This window comes from Diorhabda sublineata, chromosome 3 (genome assembly GCF_026230105.1).
Source record: "Diorhabda sublineata isolate icDioSubl1.1 chromosome 3, icDioSubl1.1, whole genome shotgun sequence".
NCBI lineage: Eukaryota > Metazoa > Arthropoda > Insecta > Coleoptera > Chrysomelidae > Diorhabda > Diorhabda sublineata.
In genome coordinates, this window is record NC_079476.1 from 20,189,097 (window position 1) to 20,202,427 (window position 13,331).

General features: G+C 34.1%; 1 protein-coding gene and 4 non-coding genes across 5 annotated transcripts in view; 1 reads left to right on the forward strand and 4 right to left on the reverse strand.

The window, feature by feature from the left end:
- Positions 1–853: 853 nt before the first annotated feature.
- Positions 854–13,331, forward strand: part of LOC130440997 (pyruvate dehydrogenase phosphatase regulatory subunit, mitochondrial) — a 33,444-nt gene continuing 20,966 nt past the window's right edge. Inside the window, exons 1-4 of the mRNA XM_056774429.1 lie at positions 854–1,447; positions 1,522–1,734; positions 2,067–2,230; positions 3,625–3,861. Coding sequence (XP_056630407.1) covers positions 1,239–1,447; positions 1,522–1,734; positions 2,067–2,230; positions 3,625–3,861 — 823 coding nt within the window. The 5' untranslated portion in view covers positions 854–1,238. The remainder of the gene's footprint in view (positions 1,448–1,521; positions 1,735–2,066; positions 2,231–3,624; positions 3,862–13,331) is intronic.
- On the reverse strand, positions 6,831–6,902 carry Trnah-gug (transfer RNA histidin (anticodon GUG)). Its single transcript has one exon. It is a non-coding gene; the product is annotated as a tRNA-His (tRNA).
- On the reverse strand, positions 8,729–8,800 carry Trnah-gug (transfer RNA histidin (anticodon GUG)). Its single transcript has one exon. It is a non-coding gene; the product is annotated as a tRNA-His (tRNA).
- On the reverse strand, positions 10,804–10,875 carry Trnah-gug (transfer RNA histidin (anticodon GUG)). The gene has a single exon. It is a non-coding gene; the product is annotated as a tRNA-His (tRNA).
- Positions 11,914–11,985, reverse strand: Trnah-gug (transfer RNA histidin (anticodon GUG)). The gene has a single exon. It is a non-coding gene; the product is annotated as a tRNA-His (tRNA).

The following is a 13,331-nucleotide window of genomic DNA, read 5'->3' on the forward strand; positions in this document are numbered from 1 at the left end:
AGGCGATGATAAAACTCGCCTATCGGTTTAATTTCACCGTAACTCAGTTTGTTTTTTAGACCTGTAATATTAAGCAGCTTTTTCTGATACATCTTGTCCATTTATTATTCTAAAACTGTATTTATTATCATAAATCAAGACAATAGAAACTGTTGCATATTTCAAATTAACTAATGTATCAAAGTAAATATTAAGCTGATTCAATCTCTTGATTATTGTTGTGAGGGCGGGGAAAATCATGAATTATTAATATGACAAACGGTACACTTACACTATTACGATAATCTACATGTATTAGATCATTTATGGATTAGAGGAAGAATATTATAAGTAATGAAAAGATCAAAAAAACTCTGGTAATCAAAGTTATGAAACTAAGTAATTTTATCATAGTTCAAATATTTAGAAATATTGCATAACATTCTTTAATGCTTTAGGTAATTTCTTTCATTAAACAATTTAATTAGTTAACTGGACTGTTATTTATCGAAAATATGATAAATATGTGTCTGTGACATTAAAATGATATAAGAATCCAGAGTTGTAAATAACGCACTACCATTTTCATTAATCAATAAAGAAATGGATTTAATTAATCGACGGGAATATTTTACATAAAAAAATATTTGCGTCTCGGGACGCCCCACAGAAATGTTGACTTGAACTAAATTAGTTAAACTGGAGTAGAACCTCGACAACCTAAACCTTTCCCCTTTCCCCTCTTTTACTTAAAATGCGAGCCCACTATAACTTGACGGAATAATTTGCGCATCTCAGTAAATTAAATTTGTAACGATGACGATCTTTGAACTTCAGTCGTGTGACTTCGAGTGAAACAAAAAAGTTTTCTTGTAGACCATTGTTATGGTCTATTGCTTACACGTTTTCACCAAATGGCCTCGAATTTCAACGTACAGTAACTTATTTGATATGATAAACTCAAACGCTTTGCTAGAGAATTAAATTTTTTGTTGGAATATATTAATTATTAGTTCCTTGCCCTGATATAAAATAGGCCACCAATATAGATTCAAAAAAGAAGAACTGAATAGAATCAACATTAACAGAAAAAAAGAATATTAGCTTAACCTTAATTTCGGTGATTTTAAATGTCAAAATAAGATTTCTAAAATAAAAACAAAAAGTCATCAAATGATATGTTATTATTTTGTTCCTCACCATAAATCTAATATTTTTTTTCAATTATGGCTTTTAGTAGTTTTCATTGAATAGAAAAAATGTTTCCAAGGTATCAAAACGTCTTGAAAAATAGGTCTTCCGGGATCTATCGTTATATGTATGATGGATCCGCCGCAACGGATATAGTAAATTTCCCAAAAGATGCCAGGGTAGTAATTTGTGGGGGTGGTGTTATGGGAGCTTCTGTAGCTTATCATTTAGCAAAACTCGGATGGGGTAAAGAGACTGTGGTAATAGAACAAAGTAGGTAAGAAATATTTTCTATTTTATAAGTTGTGTGTAAATAGAATTGTACTATGTATTGAATAAATATTATTATAGAATTGGAGGTGGAACAACTTGGCACTCTTCAGGGTTAATTGGTGTTTTTAAACCAAGTTTAGTACAAGTGGAGCTAACTAAATCCAGTGTAGCTTTATATAAAGAACTGGAAAGTAAAGGACTTTCTACTGGATGGAAACAATCTGGAAGTTTAAACGTAGCAAGAACTAGAGATAGAATGACCGTTTTTAGAAGAATGAAAGCACAATCAGTGTAAGTGAAAAAATATTTAATAATTATTTACGGATGAGCTAATTTCCTGTACATATAGTTAAGTATAAACACAACTACTTTTAACTAATATGTATGTTAATTCACATTTTGATGAGAATTTAAGGCTCTACAGATTTTTGAAATTACAGACTTGAGAACAAGATTATTAAACTTATTAATGGATGTAACCATTTGAAAAAAAATTGTTAAACCATCTTGTTCTAATCAATCAACTTATAGGAATCTAAATATTAATAGGCATTTAATTATAAAATTAATGAGATTCAGTTCTCAGTTATGTTTTGTTGCATTTCCCATTTGTTCTTTTTAAGCTCTTGGCAAATTGATTGTGAATTATTAACACCTGATCAGTGCAAAGATAAATGGCCCCTATTGAATACTGATGATATTCTTGGTGGTCTCTGGATTCCTGGAGATGGTGTGGGTGACCCATATGAAACATGCCTGTCTATTATGACAGAAGCAAAAGGACTGGGTAAGAAAATATAATTTATGATGAACATGAAATGAACTTCACTGTGTGTTAGCAACTATCTATGACCTATTTCTTCATAGGTCTAAAGATCTGACATATATTCATAACTAACTGAATTGTGCTACTCTAAATTGCCAATACAAAAATTTTATAGGGATTCATTTCACTTGCTATTTATCTGGATTTAAATAGGTATTACTTCTCTTTTTAAAGATTTTCTGTGATTTTTACATTATTTTCTGTTCAATTTTGACTGGTAATTAGCAATATTCATAATCATTCAATATTTTAAATAAAAACACATCAAATACTTCAACTCTGTGAACTGGTAACACTGTAAATGTTGAAAATTATTAGCACAGAATTACTTTGATTATTGTGTAGAAAGGTAAACAGTTTTACACAATCATTAATCTAATCCAGAAATATTAAGATTATAAATTTTTTGGGGAGTGCGCTTACCTAGATGATATTTTGTAGAAGACTCTTATATATTATTGTTCTGCTTCCAAAGTACATAGACGTAAATAGAGGCTATTTTTGTGGGGTTTTTGTGTCCCAATTCCCAAGGTGTTAGTACTTCGCCTTTTAGCAATATATACAGGACATATACAGAGTAGATAATCTCACAAAATCTGCAGTTGTCGTCCTCTGCCATTTCTCCAATAAGACTCCATCTAATTCTTTAGCCACTAGTTCAGTTCGTTATTGATGTGGCATCTCATGAAGCCACAGTAATAATAAATAGTGATTTATGTTCCCAGAGGTATGGAGAACTTGCATTTCGGTCCAGAATGCTCTGTGTACCAGAGAGATACATTTTAATTTTGCAGAAGATTTTTGTTGACCCATGATTGGCAGTCATTAATTCCCACTCCAAAAGGAATATCTTTCTAACTCTCTATCTTTATCAACTCTAAATTTTTAGATGACCTGTCAGATTTCCTGCCTTTAGTTTTATTGTCTGGATTAGTCTGTGGACGTAGCTAAATTGCTCCAAGGTGAAGAGGAGGTAGTTTCAGCAACACCTCTAAGTCTGTAGTGGGGCAAGTTGAAGTTGTCTCTATAATACCTAGACAGATTAGCCTTTAAATTTTGTTTAGTTTTTTCTGACCTGTTGTTTGTTCAGTTTTAATCACAAGTAAGCACTGTATATGTGATCATGGGTTTGATGACTGGTATATCCAAAATACCATCTTAGGCTTTAGTCACTATGTCTTGCCAACAAGCTTGCAATAAGTACATATAGCCACACTGTTTAGATAGTTTTTTAGATTTATTTCTTGTCATGTACTTAATATTCAGGATCTTTGATAAAGTTTCGAAATAATTTTTTAAAAATATCTGATATTACCAGCATGTTTTTTATTAATATAAATTTCATTTCTAAATAGGTGTTAAAGTTTTTGAAAACTGCGGTGTAAAGAAAATTAAACAGATAAATCACAGAGTGAGTGGTGTAGAAACAGATTTTGGAAATATAAACTGTGAATATTTTGTGAATTGTGCAGGGTTTTGGGCAAGGGGTGTGGGACAGCTATCAGAACCATATGTGAAAGTTCCTCTTCATGCTGTTGAACATTACTATCTTCATACTAAGCCTATACCTGCTTTGGATCCCATGCTACCAGGTAAGTAAGAATCATTTATTCATATACTATTTTAATTTTGATAAATTTTGTTCGAAATTTCAAATCAATTTTATAACAGATTGCTCTTTCAAACAACTATATAAAATGATAGACTATCATAATTAAAAACACATTTTAGTAGCAAAACAAACTAAAATTAGAAAATAATTTTTGGATACTTCATAAAAAAGTAAGAGTTGTTAATAAAATTTTAATGTAATAATTTTTTGGGTGGTTTGAAATATAATTTTGTAACAAATCTACTTGTAGAATACCTGTCAATGTGATTTGAAGTGTCAAAAACATTATTTTTTAGTTTTTCAAACTCTTATTCATTTTTATTATCACATCAATGTACCATTAAGGTGAGTTTTGTATTTTTTGCTGCATTGGAATGTATTTGATGTAATTTTGAGAAAACATTCACTGCACAATATTTTTATTGAAGGTCGGTGACTTCTCCAAGAAGTTTTTCGTTCTTCTTCAATTATAAAATCAAGCGAAGCGCAATACTGATCACCTCCCTTGTTAGTTGACAGAAAGCACTATAATAAATCAGATATTTAAAAAATATTAATAAAACAAATTTATGAAATAATTGTATTGTAATTGGTCATTAAAAAGTGTGTGAAATTTCCAATAAAAGTTTCAACGTGGACAAAAAACCACTTTGGTTACATACATAAATGAAAACATACTAAATTAATGAAAGTGTATTATCCTTTGCTATAGATATTATTATGGCAGTACTAGATAACTAAAAAATATTATCAGCTATTTTCTTGGACTAACATTATTTTAAACAGTAGCTATATTTAATGAAACAAGTAATGTTGGTAGTAAACAGTAGGCTCAATAGTACCAGAAATTCTAACTTATAAAACTCTTTATTGTAAGGTTTACAATTTGTTTAAATTTTGTACCAACTTGTTACTGGTATCCTAACAGTATATCCAAAATGCTAGATATAAAAAAAGTTCATTATTTGAAATAAATTCTACAATTAGACATTCCTTTTGGAAACATTGTTTGTTGACTGGGATCAATTTACAAAACAAAACCAATCTTATGCCATATCAAAATTCTGACATTGGTTATTATGTGACCATTACATGTATTTTTACATTTATATCATGAACTCTCATTGATATCGTCAATAAAAATTTTATTTCAAGTTATTCTTAAAAGTAATAAAACCAATGAACCGCTAATGCGTGAAAGCTCTAGATTCAGTTAATTTAACTACAATAACCACGAAATTTTTTATGTATATATTTATCTAATTAGTAAAGAAATATATTTATTGAATAAACAAATAGCTAAAATATAATAATAATTCAACAGGATTGGCGTATTTAACATATATGTTATTATTCCACCTAACTTTATACAGTCTCAACTATAAACTTATTAAATAAGTACAAAAAAGATAAAGTTAGTTACATATTTGCTTATTAAACAAAATTGCTCTATACTTAGATTTAAAAGAATTCATACCACACAATTTAAGGTCCTCATAGAGAGCATTATAACCTTTGACAACTTCTTCTTATTCTTCTCGTGCCGTCTTCTCATTGAAGGTTGGCGACAATGTTTTTAAATGTATCTCTGTCCCTCGCAACATGAAACAGTTCTCTGACGCTGAGATTTGTCCATTCGCTTATGTTACAGAGCAAGGATTTCTTCTTCCTGTCGATGCCTTTCTTTCCCCTCTACTCTGACCTGCACTATGTTCTGTAGCAGTAGGTATTTGTTGTTGCGTAAGATATTTTTCTTATCTTAATAATTGCCAGCAGCTTTCTTTTGCAACCAATCCGTCTTAGTACTTCGTCATTGGTGATTCTGTCAGTCCAGGGTATCTTCAGGATGCGTCTATAAAGCCACATCTCAAAGTTTTTTGATTTTTGATCAGTTGAGCTTTCAACGTCCAAATTTCCACTCCATACAACAGTACTGACCACACGTAACATTCCATGAATCCTATTCTGATGTGGAGGTTTAGATTTCTGTTTGTAAACTTTGAGGAGTACTTGACAAATGCCTTTCGAGCCTTTCCAACTCTGCTAAGTGCGAACTCTTTGCCTTCTTACTCTTAAGTAAAATTCAAAGAATTTGAAAGATATTTCGTCAAATCCCAGATATTTCAGCTTTGCACAAAGAAGATCATGAACCAACACATCAAATGCCTTGAATTAAACCAAGGAGAATTATGAAGTATTAATAAGAAAAATAAAATAATTCAGAACAAATGGAATTGAGTGAGAGAAAACCGTGAAGAAGTCGAAGGTATAGTGGCAAAACATGGCGGTAGTTGCTTGAAAAATACCACTGTATTAGAAAGTACACAGTCAAGTTTGAAGACGCCACGTTGTTTAGTATTTATTTAGCATCCATAAATAGTGAACATAGATAAAATTGGTCATTGTTATGTGATACAATACTTTTATTTGAAAGGCATTAGATCAACCAATATAAGAGCTGAACTAGATTCTACTTTGGGTGAGACAACTCCTTCGTTATCAACAGTAAAATATTGGGTAGCAGTATTTGAATGATACTTTATACCAGCATCGTAGTGGTCAACCAAATGAGGTAACAACTCCAGAAATGTTGCAGAAAATCCACAAAGGGGTACTGGATGATCGTTGACTGAAAGTGCACGATCTAGCAGACATAGTAGGCATTTCAAAAAGTGCGCTAAAATTTTAAACATGAGAAAGCAGTGCGCTAGATGGGTGCGCCGCGTTTGCCCACAATGAAACCAAAGCAGCGCCGATGTTTCCATGGAGTGTTTGGCAATTTTTGCGCCGTTTCATAACCACGGATGAAATGTGGGTCCATCACTTCACACCCCATACAAAAGAACAATCAAAATAATGGATTGAAAAGGGAAAACCACCTTCAGAGATGACAAAAGATCCGTGTGAATCGCCAACTTAAAAAAGTATCAATAAAAAAATCTCTCCTTTTGCCGTGACCAGGATTCGAACCTGGGTTACCACGGCCACAACGTGGGGTCCTAACCACTAGACGATCACGGCTATTGAAGATTGTAGTTAAATTTAGTTTATGTCATGTAATAAACTGGTCCTCGTAGTTATTATTGAAGATAAATGAAGAATTTAACCAATGAGGTGTAACTTAGTTGCGGTTGATTCTACATTCTTATGATAACCCAATAATTTAGCTCATTTTCGTTATTAAAATTAGTCTTCGTAATTGATATCCATAATTTCTTGACTCATTTCATTCGACTGTTTACATTTTAAATATTATACAAGATGTCACATTCGAAAGGGAGCGGGGAGGGATTCGTGGCGTCCGCCATTTTGTGGAGTTTTGGTCACGATGGAACAGTACTCGGGGACGCATCGCACATTTTGCATACGAGCGTATTATCGTAACGGTGATTCAATAGTAACTGTTCAACGTCTGTATCGTGCGAAATATCGTACATACCACGCGCCAAGTAACGATAGCATTAGGAAATGGATCAGGATGTTCGAGAATACAGGTGCGACAGTTAAAATTCAAAACTCTGGTCGCCCTCGTTCAGTTCGCGATGAAAAACGATTGAAGAAGTTGAGGCTTCGGTTCGTCGAAATCCATCTTTATCCATCCAAAAGCGAAGCCAATCGTAAACATCAAAAAATCATTCTTACATTTGATTTTAAAGGAAGATTTGCATTTAAAAGCCTATTCAATTAGTTCAAGAATTGAAGGATACGGACCATGCTAATCGACTGAATTTTGCGACGATATGATGCAGCGATTTAACAACTTTCAAAACATACAAAGGTTTTTGTTGGGGCCGTTATGTCTGCTAAAGGAATTATTGGTCCTTATTTTCATGAAGATCAACGAGGTCGAAATTTTTTGGTCCCAGAGTTGCAGGAGTTTGCAGGTTTCAACTCAAGAACGTGGTTCCATCAAGATGGGACTACTTGCCATAACTCGATTGACTCGATGGAAGTTGTGTATGAATTATTCCCTAATAAAGTCATTTCGCGAAGGGGTAACATCAACTGGTCTCGTAGAAGCCCTGACCATAGCCCGCTTGACTATTTTGTATAGGGATACGTAAAGTTAATAAAAATAATCCAATGAACCTAACCCAATTGAAGAAAAACATGAAGTCAGAAATGGCAGCAATATCAAGAGTTTTGTGTCGACGTGTTATCGCCAATCTTCGTTCCCGTTAGAAGCAACGTAATGGTCATCATTTGGATAACATCATCTTTTCCAAATAATTTTCCAATTCATATGGTATCAAAAAACAATAAAAGTTTTTATTGCTTATAAATATTTTTTGAACTTTGTACAAATCGGTAAAATAATCTTGAGATATGAGTAATTATAAAAAAATACAATCAAATGAATGGTTCCAAATTGGTTTAAAGATAATCAAAACAAAGAAAGTAGTGGCCCATGTCTCATTTCAGTAAAAATTAAGTTTGAATAAACACTGATATCTCGAAAAATTGTTAACTACGTTTTGGGACTAGAAAGGAATGTTCCCAGTGGATTTTCCCCTCTTTTTGATACAGAGAAAACAGCTGTGTTGTATTGGTTGTTAAGACATGGTTGTAGTAGAATTCTTTGATGACGGAATTCATAGGGCGATTGAACAACATGACAAGTACCTTGAAAAATCATGAGAGATTAATTGAAATCGTTATTAAGAGTTAAATTCTAAAAATCCCGTTGACACACCTCGTATTATCTACGATCTATATCACCGAACGTAATATAGTTATTATCATACGCTTGAAGCAAAAAATGAATTAGATACACGGAAATATGTGATACGTTATGGAAACCAATTTTTTAATTGAGTTATATTTATTTCTTCACAAAAAGAATCTTTTGCCGTGACCAGGATTCGAACCTGGGTTACCACGGCCACAACGTGGGGTCCTAACCACTAGACGATCACGGCTAATCGAGATTATATCGATAAAGACATTACTTCAAAAAATCAATTGTTCATGATCTACTTTTAAATAATTAGAATTCGTTCAAACCATTTGGGTGTAACCGTATTCGATACGCTTCATTAAATGAAATCCTCATTCATGTTAAGTGAATGTATACTCACTTTTCATACTTACCGTAGTTTCGAAGATTATGTATTTAACCTATTATCAAGATCATTCTTATAGATAACCTTTATATGGATATATATAAACATCCCAATACAGGACGAGCCTACGGTATTCGCCGCCCGGGTGCAAGAACAAAATATGCCGCCCCATTCGCCCGAACGCTCAACGCACTGTTTTAGTATTGTAATAATAAGAAAACAATATGCGGGGAAATGCCGCTATCAAAGAAAGGCATTTTGCGCTTTGCGACTAAATATTTTTTGCATGATGAGGTTCTGTTATTTTTTTTAGAGACATTTTGCCTTTTGCCACCCCGTATTAGTGCCCCTCGGGTGCCATGCACCCCCGCATGGCTCAGCCCTGTCCCAATATTAAAATATTTCTACCGATTTAGTGACATCTGCGTATTTGCAGGTAGAACTAATGAAACAATCAAAATTTTAAGTATCACTGGAATTATATATATTTTTAATATAATTGATTATTTTGACGCTCTCAAGCTTATCCTATACAAAATCACATAAATTCAATAATTAGAAAATGGACGGCTTAACATTTTGGCTAACGACCCCACTGAATCTTACAAATCAACATCCAATACTTAGACATTCTTGCCAAAAAATTGGGAAAGACTCTACATTTTGGACCGGAGCTCTACTGTGGCTTCATATTTCCATCAATAACGACCTGAACAAACGGATCAAGAATAAGATGGAGATTGGTGAAATACATTTCTGACGACGGAGTTTGTCATTAAATAATTTCCATACGAAATTGTGAGGCGACCTCCAAACTATCAACAATTGTGTTCCTTTTGGATACCAAAAATCCTGACGGATTCAAAACAACAGTCTATCGGCATTCGATCGTTCAGAAAAAGCAGGTTTGAACAAATACTGACTACTTAAAAAAATATGTTTACTATCCTTTGCACCTGGAAAAGAATGTTGCAAGTGAATTTTTTGGTACTTATCGATACGATAAATTCAACGACCTATGGTGAAATGTTTAGAACATTCCGTCTTGCTATGAAAAATTAAAGGCAAAAGCAAGATCCGATCAGAGTATTTGATTGCGAACAATTTGTTTAGTCTCCTCAAACTGCGTACAGATCTGAGCATTCGTACGCGCACGTTTTATCCAGAAACATCTAATGGGACATGCACTGAGTCTGAACTGTTTATTGAAGCAAGAAGACTAGAAATTTCTATGAGCAATTGGATCGACGATTTTCGCGCACGAAAAAGCGTGTTCACAATTCCGATCTAACACCCAGTCACTACCACATGTTTCTTCATTTGGCTGTGTTGTAGGAGATGTGAAGACAGGTAGTAGAGTTCTTTGGAGACGGAATTGACAGAAAAGTGTCTTAAAATTGGTGCTTGTTGAAAAGTAGACTAAAGTACCTGTAATAATAAAATCTCTGCTTCTTTTATTTCAGTACAGTATTCACTTGATAAACACATGCTTTATTTGGTTTATATTTTGTACGCGATATTCGAAAAAAGCTATTTCAGTAATGTCAAAGAATGAGTGACTTTCATTACGTGTCGTGAATCAATTTTTAGTGAAATCTGTTGGAAAAACCCTGACAAATCCTTCGGAATTTGCAGTTCAGGTCATTAATCATACAGAATCAAAAATTACATTCCAACGATGCCGCACTCACCCTATAGTCTAATTCATCTCACGCTACTTTTTTTTTATTTATACAGAGAAGCTGTAACCGTGGTTCTGAATGGTTTAAACTCAGATGATTTCCAAGGATGCTTGAATCTTTAAAACGTCAACATCCTAATTTGTCAATTGTCAAAATTTTTTCAAAAAAATCTCCCTTTGCCGTGACCAGGATTCGAACCTGGGTTACCACGGCCACAACGTGGGGTCCTAACCACTAGACGATCACGGCTAATGGAGATTATATCGACAAAGAGATTACTTCATAAAATGACTTGTTCATGATTTACTTTTAAATAAGTGAAAATTATTCGAATCATCTAGGCGTAACCGAATTCGATACGTTTGATTAAATGAAATTCACATAAACGTTCAAGTGTGTGTACTGAAGAAATTTATTTAAAACCGTTATTGTACTCTCGAGGTTTCTGTATAATGTTAAGTATTGAACGTAATGCTCGACATTATCAGGATAGTCACAATTGGCGCCCGACGGTTTTCTCTTCTCATTCAATCAGTTTAATATCCAAACAAGTTCTAACCTAACAAATTTGGTGTCCACGGTGAGCAATTATTTTTCAAATGATAACCTCGTCAGCCTTTCTGACTCTGTAAGGGATCTGTTACCAGCAGTGATGGTGATCGTGTCTCTGGAGCAATACATTCTTTTTCTTATGTGCGTTTAGAGGGTAGCCTAGAGTCTCGCTCGAAAGCCGTTATGCAAGAGTGTATTGCACCGCATTTAAAGCGACAGTAAAAGTTGGATGAGTCAAGTAATCGGTGGAAATGACACCTTGTTATTTGAGTACGACCTCGAGGTTCGTAAACAAGATCAGCAGTGGGTGAAAATTATTAGGGAACACCTGATAAATGCGAAAATTGATTTATCGGCATTGTCGGACAGTTCCAATGAACAGCTAAGAGTACGCGTTTTACGTTTACGACCTTAACTCGACATGCTTCCTCTTCCATCGCGAACCATACGTCTTTGATAATGCAAAAGCAAAAAAATGTATTGCGTGTTTCTAAATGGGTTAATCTTAAACGATTACCAAGGATGCATCGAATCCTGAGAACATAATTGGAGTTGAATTCCAAAAATTCAATTGATACACCTCGTATTATCTAAGGCCTGTGTCGTCGAAAGTAATATAGTTATTAACATATGCCTGAAGAAAAAAATTATTAGAATTCACTGAGAAAATATGTTATGTGATTGGTCCCAAGGTGTCAATTAAAAAATGTATATTTCTTTAAAAAAATTTCCCTTTGCCGTGACCAGGATTCGAACCTGGGTTACCACGGCCACAACGTGGGGTCCTAACCACTAGACGATCACGGCTAATCGAGATTATATCGATAAACAGATTACTTCAAAAAATCAATTGTGCATTATCTACTTCAATAATTAGAATTCATTCAAACCATTTGGGCGTAACTGAATTCGATACGATTGATTGAACGAAATGCTCATTGAAGTTTAACGTGGGTGACTTACTTTTTTGAGTTAATAAATTGATAAAAAAACTTACCGTAGCTTCCAAGACTATGTATATATCTATTTAACCTAATTGAATTGAATTTTTGGAATTCAACTCTAAGCAACTATTCTAATTATGCTCTCAGGATTCGATGCATCCTTGAAAATCGTTTAAGATTAACCCATTTAAAAATACGCAATACAATTTTTTGCTTTGGCATTATCAAAGACGTATGGTTCGCGATGGAAGAGGAAGCATGCCAAGGTCGTAAACGTAAAACGCGTACTCTTAGCAGTTCATTGGAACTGTCCGACAATGCCGAAAAATCGAGCCTGGAGGTCGTACTCAAATAACAAGGTGTCATTTCCATCGATTACTTGACTCATCCAACTTTTGCTGTCGCTCTAAATGCGGTTCAATATACTCTTACATAACGGCTTTCGAGCGAGACTCTTCTTGGTAATCATCTGATGTTAAGCCAGTCAGAACTACGGTTACAGCTTCTTTGGGAAATAAAATAAGTAGCATGGGATAAATAAGACTATAGGGTGAGTGTGGCTTCGTCGGAATGTAATTTTTCGATTTTGTATGATTACTTTGTCGTAATGCAAGTATGTCAAGTTAGGGTCGTACACGGAGAACGCTTACAATCATCGGTTCCAGGCTGCTAACTTAGAACTGTCCTACAGGAACATATTTACCAGGAATAATTCCTTGGATGGATCACTTTTGTTGGACATTCTCCGCTCATTTTTACCCACAGCTAATCTTGTTTACGAACCTCGAGGTCGTACTCAAATAACAAGGTGTCATTTCCACCGATTACTTGACTCATCCAACTTTTGCTGTCGCTTTAAATGCGGTGCAATACACTCTTGCATAACGGCTTTCGAGCGAGACTCTAGGCTACCCTCCAAACGCACATAAGAAAAAGAATGTTATGCTCCAGAGACACGATCTCCATCACTGCTGGTAACAGATCCCTTACAGAGTCAGAAAGGCTGACGACGTTATCATTTGAAAAATAATTGCTCACCTTGGACACCAAATTTGTTAGGTTAGGACTTGTTTGGATATTAAATTGATTGAATGAGAAGAAAAAACCGTCGGGTGCCAATTGTGACTATCCTGATAATGTCGAGCATTACGTTCAATACTTAACATTTTACAGAAACCTCGAGAGTACAATAACGGTTTTAAATAAATT